The 6,354-nt window shown below is 35.2% G+C and overlaps 1 protein-coding gene across 1 annotated transcript; it reads left to right on the forward strand.

Moving 5' to 3' along the window:
• The first annotated feature begins 4,903 nt into the window (after positions 1–4,903).
• On the forward strand, positions 4,904–5,860 carry LOC140522841 (olfactory receptor 14A16-like). Its single transcript, XM_072638064.1, has one exon. The coding sequence runs from the start codon at positions 4,904–4,906 to the stop codon at positions 5,858–5,860; it is 957 nt and encodes a 318-aa protein (XP_072494165.1).
• Positions 5,861–6,354: the final 494 nt, after the last annotated feature.

Raw genomic sequence — 6,354 nt, forward strand, 5'->3', positions numbered from 1 at the left:
TCCTGTGCCATTGACTTGCTATGCTGGCACTAAAGGTCCTTGATTGCTGATCTATGCTATGGCTAAGAGCCTACCACTGACTTGCCCAGACACCATCTACACTATGATGTGCTCCTCTTTTTCCCAAGAGAGACAGACATTTCCTGAAGTCCTTCTAAATTATCTTAAGCTGGAAATTTGCTTCACTCCATCTTTTGCTAGGTTCTATCACTCCAGAATATGTTTAGAGGCTTGATTTAATATTGTTTATGAGGGGAAAGAATTAAAGCTACCTATAGTCCTATGAAAACATCTTCTAAATCACTATTGATGAGAGAGAAGCAAATCAAACCAGGAAAATGAAAAATTTTGGAGAAGATGTGGGAAAGTTGGAATATTAATGCATTGTTGGTGGAATTGTGAGCCAATCCAACCATTCCAGAAAGCAATTTGGAACTATACCTAAAGGGCTATAAAAATGTGCACACTCTTTGACCTAGCAATAGCATTTCTAGGGCTGTATCCCAAAGAGATCATCAAAATGGGAAAAGTACCCACATGTATAAAAACATTTATAGCAGCTCTTTTGTGGTGGCTAAGAACTGGAAATCGAGAGTATAACAAATCAAATCAAATGTTGAATGGCTGAACAAGTTGTGGTATATGAATATCACAGAATACTGTTGTGCTATAAGAAATGATGATCAGGGGGACTTCAGAAAAATCTGGAAAGACTTACATGAACTGATGCTGAGTGAAGTGAGCAGAACCAGGAGAACATTATATACAGTAACAACCACAGTGTGTAAGGACTGATTTTTTTATAGACGTAGTCCTTTTCAGCAATTCAAGGACTTAAAATAATTTCAAAAGACTCATGATGGAAAATGTCATCCACATGCAGAGAAAGAACTATGAAGTCAGAATTCAAAGCCAAGCAGACTATTTACTTTTTTTGTTTTATTTTGTTTTTTTTCTTTCTCATGGTAATCTCATTACAATTCTTCTATGCAACATGACTAATGTGAAAATGTGTCTAATAGGAATATATGTGTACAGCCTATTTCAGGCTGCATGCAATCTTGGAGAGAGAAGGGGAGAAAAATTTAAGAAGATAAATTTGTAGATTTATAGAAGTGAATGCTGAAAACTAGAAAGAAATAAATTAACTAATAAAAAATATTTTTTTCTGAGGCAAACTGGGGAGAGCTCAGGCAACATCTTGGTTTATTTCTGCCTTCTTGGCACCACCATCTCCACTTACTCTTAAAATTAAAGAGGAATGTTTGTTGTTGGTATTTGTTTTTTTTTTCTTTTGGGAAGAATTGAGAGGCAATAATTCATCTACATTTCTATGTGGTATAGGAGCCTATTATTTTCTCAATTTAAAAATAATTTTAAAATATGATCCAATAAACACTAAAATGTTTATGTTTTAGAGATGTGATATAGGATTTGGGGACCATAGAGTCCTCTTTTTCTCCACCTCCCCATTGCAAAATCATGTGATAGTTTACTTAGGCAGGACTAATAAGCAGACTGAATAGCTGGGACCTGAGCTGTTCAGGGGTTTGGGGCCAATGACAGTTAGTGGTTATAGAAATACGTATGAGAATTCCAGTCTTATCATCCTTAGAGGATCTAACAATTACAGGGCTTATATCTCTGAAAGAAAATTGTGTCATGCAAGCATCTGGCAAGTATTTCATCATATCTGGAAGAAGTGACTGCATTTTAAGAAACTTGATTCTTTACAGACACTTTGAATGCTATAGCCAAAATGGAGAAGTGAAATTCATAACTGAGGAGGTACCAGGGCTTCCTACCCCAATATACTTTCAGTGAGTTGGGATATGGTAGGGTCACACAGGGTACCACAAATCTAAAGAAAGGAAAGGAGGATTTGTTTTTACCTCTAATGTCGCCTTTGGTATCTGAATGCATTCTTCCTTTTAAAAATTATTTCACCTCCATGTAAACATATTGGTCAATGAATGAATAGCTTACAATCTGAAACTCAAGCAACAGATTAAAGAAGTGAATACATGACAAGGTATGACTTTCCATTTTCTTCTGACTCTTATAAGGGAATGAATAGCTATAGTTGCTGGATTTATTTGTTTATTTTCTCTTTCAACAGAAATTTATTTATATTTTTCTGTTGGATATGAACTTGCCTTTTCTTAATTAAAAATGATTTTAGATTTTATACACAGGACAGTTATGTTTCTAAGATGTCATAGAATCTCGGTATCAGTATCACCAATTATTCTCACAGTCCCACTGCGAGGAAAAGTTAACAAGCTGGTTATAATTTTGGGAGCCTGAGCTTTTCAGGGACTTAAACCATGACACTGAATGGCTCTAGGAACACTCAGGAGATCTCCAGCTTCATATTCTTTAGAGAATGCCATAGAAATTGGGATTGGTTCTCTGAAGTAAAATGAACTCATACAACCATCTAGTAAAGATTTCAGTATCTCTGGAAGAAACGACTATATTCTAAGAGCCTGATTCTTTACAATAATTAATACAGGTAATCACAGCTAAGTATCTACCCCAGTACACTTGCAGTGAGTCTAGGATTTGGTGGGGACATACTAAAGAAGGGAAAGAAAAAAAATTACCTCATTATGCACTATTGGTACCTGAATTTCCCCTACTTTTGAAATATTGTTCTAATTCTACATAAGCTATAGGGGCCTAAATATAAATCTAATTGTTTGGGACTCAAGCAGTGGATTGAAAATTTCAAAATCTGAAGGTATAAATTTTTATTTTCTGATATCAAAATAAAAATGCATTAGTGTCTTTGTGACTAAGATTAGAAAGAATTATGACCCCATCAGTCTGAAAAGACAAGAGGTATGAAAGACTATGAGAGCCCATGGAGAGGTATTTGTGACCACTTTCTGTGTAATTCTAAACAAATTCTTAGATATTAACATTAGGGCTAATTGTATGGGATGTTGAAAAGAAGGTGAAGATTGTTTTAAGTATTTTCCTCCTTCCAGTATATTCTCTCCTAAATTTTTGGGACACACATTTTCTCTCCTTTAGGATCCTAGTTCTAGCATTATGCTCCCTTGTTGCCTAATTAGCATCCAGAGCTTACTTTCTCCCCCCAGTTACCACCCCATCAACTCAGGGCTACCCTTTCTTTTGTTGTCCCCACATCATTCATCTCATTCTGATACCACATACCAACTGTGTCAAATAACACAGGAAACTATTTAATGGCAAAGTTTCAGGCAGCACAAAATAGCAAAAGTTAGTATTTCAGTTAATTTGGGTCTATATTAGGGGTTACATTGACATTTCCAGCTTACATAAATACTTATGGCCTAAGTGTCACTGAAAGTATGATCCTAATCAATCAGCAAGCATTTACTAAGATACTACTGTAGGTCCATCTCTGTGCTGAAAGTGGAGATACAAAGACAAAAGTCAAAACTGTTCCTGACTTCAAAGACCTTATGATTTAGTGAAGGATGATAGTATACACATATATAAGTATATAAAAATCAAGATAAAATAAGCGAGAGGTGGTTATAGGGGAAAGCAGGACAAATTGGGTGAATCAAAAAAGGCTCATCGTAGTTAAGCTGTCCCTTGAACACTTAGGGATTCTGAAACACTGAGAGAAGAAGGAAATGCATTCCAGTCAGGGAGAACTTGAAGTCTACAGAGACACAGAGATGGGAGATAAAATATCATGTATGAAGAATAGCAAAAGGTCAATTGACTGGACAGAACTTGCATCGAAGTAAAGGCTTCCCTCTCATATAAAAAAAAAAAGAAATGACTAATTTTTTTAGAAATGACTTAATTATCTATTATGTAAACTATCTTGTTTAACAAACAGAAAGGATCTCCTACAGCTTATTGAGTAAGGGATTGATCTGTGCAACTTTATGCTTAGGAAAATATTTGCCAATTATGTTATGAATATTTTATGAAAGGGACAGCAATTAAGAAGTTAGCTTCTTCTTTTCCTATGCCTTTATCCGATTTGATTTTGTATATAATGATTTGCAACTACTTCTTTTTCTTCTGACGATTTGGAAGTTTATTGAGACTCGTGACTGGAAATAATTCATCTTTTAAAAGAATCTAGGTCCAGAATAGAGACTTGCAAAGAGCAGACACATGATAAATGTATTTTGTTCATCCCTCTTTGTAATTTAGTCTTCAGGTGTACTGGTCTGTTTCAATACACTCTTACTGAAAGCAATGGGTCTTTGAGCTAAGGCTCAAAAAAGCCTGTAGCTTATTTATAAAATGATAATATTACTTTAACTAACTCAATGTTCTTGTGATGAATGAGCTTTTTAATCTTTAAAAATAACACATTTAGAGAGATAATATCATCAATATTATTGTTATTTTCAAGATGGGAATCCTCTTTGTGGACTCTCACACACTTTTTATGTAGAACAGCTTTTGAGTATCATTTTGTTTAGGTTTTCTTTACTTTTAGTTGTCCATGGGCCCCTTTGAAGTCTATGGCCCCATTTCATATTTGTGTTTTAAAATATACAAATACAGAAGATTCCAAACAAAACCAAATATGTGGAATTGCTGTTTATATATCTATCTGTATATTCATCCATCTATCTATCTGTCTATCTATCTATCTATCTATCTATCTATCTATCTAAAATAGATGAATATCTATTTATCTATCTATCTGTGTATCTATCAGTCTATCAAATTGATCAAACTCAGGTTAAGAGCTTATTGTCTAGCTCCATACTCTCCTTTAACAAATGAGGAAATTGAAGTAGATCAAGTGACTGTGATTAGCTCAAGGTTATGCAGTGGGTGGGAACTAAGGTTTCCTGATAACCAGCATAATGATTGTTCTCATCATTTACCATCTGTTTCTTCTCTTTGTTACAGCAGTTAAGAGAAGACATACAGCATGGCCAACCTCACAGTGGTAACAGAATTCCTCCTCACAAACTTTTTCAACACTTGGCAGCTGCAGATCTTACATGCTATGTTCTTCTTACTGATCTACCTGGTTGCTCTGATGGGGAATCTGCTCATCTTCACTCTCATCTCTCTAGATGAGCACCTTCACACTCCCATGTACTTCTTCCTTAAGAACCTGTCTCTTTTAGATCTCTGCCTCATTTCTGTTACTGTCCCCAAATCAATTGCAAACTCTTTAAGTCACAATTCTTCTATATCTTATGCGGGATGTGTATTGCAGATTTTTTTAGTGATTATGTTTTCAGGGTCAGAGATTTTTCTCCTCACAGCAATGTCCTATGATCACTATGCGGCCATCTGTCAACCTCTGCACTATGATGTCATCATGACCAGAGACGCTTGTCTGAGGATGGCAGCTGTTTCCTGGCTAGCTGGAGGTGTGTTTGGTGTGATGTACTCAGCTACTACCTTCTCCTTGCCCTTCTGTGGCTCCAAGGAGATCCATCAGTTCTTTTGTGATGTCCCTTCCTTAGTCAAGATCTCTTGCTCTGAGACACACATGACAATTTATTTGACAATGGCTTTTATCGTTGGTTTAGGAATATTGTGCTGTATTTCCATAACAGTGTCTTATGGTCATATCTTCTCAACTGTGCTGAAGATTTCAACTACAGAGGCTCAGTCAAAAGCCTTTTCCACTTGCCTGCCCCACCTCATTGTTCTGATGGTGTTTGTAACAAGTGCCATATTGGCTTATTTAAAGCCACCTTCATACTCTGACTCAGTTGTGGATCTATTATTGTCTATGTTTTATGTAGTGGTGCCCCCAACCATGAACCCTATCATCTATAGTTTGAGGAATAAGGACATCAAGACTTCTCTAAGGAAACTTACAGCTTGGCAATATTTCTTAAAGGGTTCAATGCTAAAGTCTTTTCTTTGATCATATATCTACCTTTTAAGGAAAAAAATGAAAGACAAATAATTTCTACCCTTTATGAGTTTAATAATTTGAGCTCCTATTTTTTCTGGCTTTATCAAGGTCATCAGTTATGAAATGTTAGAAGCATGAAAAGTCAGAAGCATACTAATAAATAATTGTCAAAGTATATACACACATTTGTTCACAAAATTACAACACTTTACATATCTTGAGTCTTTTATAATTTTAAAATGTTCTCATAGCCTAATACCTAATTCCTAAAATAACCATAAGGAGTGCTTAGTAAAATACTAATTACTACCATTTTACAATTTAGCAAACAGTCTCTGAGACATTAAGAGCCCTATTCAATCTCACACAACTAATAAAAATCAATCTTCATTCAAAACACAGGTTTTCTGCAGAAAAGTCAAATGATTTCCACATTTTATTATACCATGTGAACGATTGTTTAAAATATATGAACTGGCTCTTGTCTTCTTTGTCCAAATCTG

Source organism: Notamacropus eugenii, chromosome 2 (assembly GCF_028372415.1).
Source record: "Notamacropus eugenii isolate mMacEug1 chromosome 2, mMacEug1.pri_v2, whole genome shotgun sequence".
Taxonomy (NCBI): domain Eukaryota; kingdom Metazoa; phylum Chordata; class Mammalia; order Diprotodontia; family Macropodidae; genus Notamacropus; species Notamacropus eugenii.

Coding starts and splice junctions, on each gene's coding strand:
- LOC140522841 (XM_072638064.1), top strand. CDS start 4,904: ATGGCCAACCTCACAGTGGTAACAGAATTCCTCCTCACAAACTTTTTC.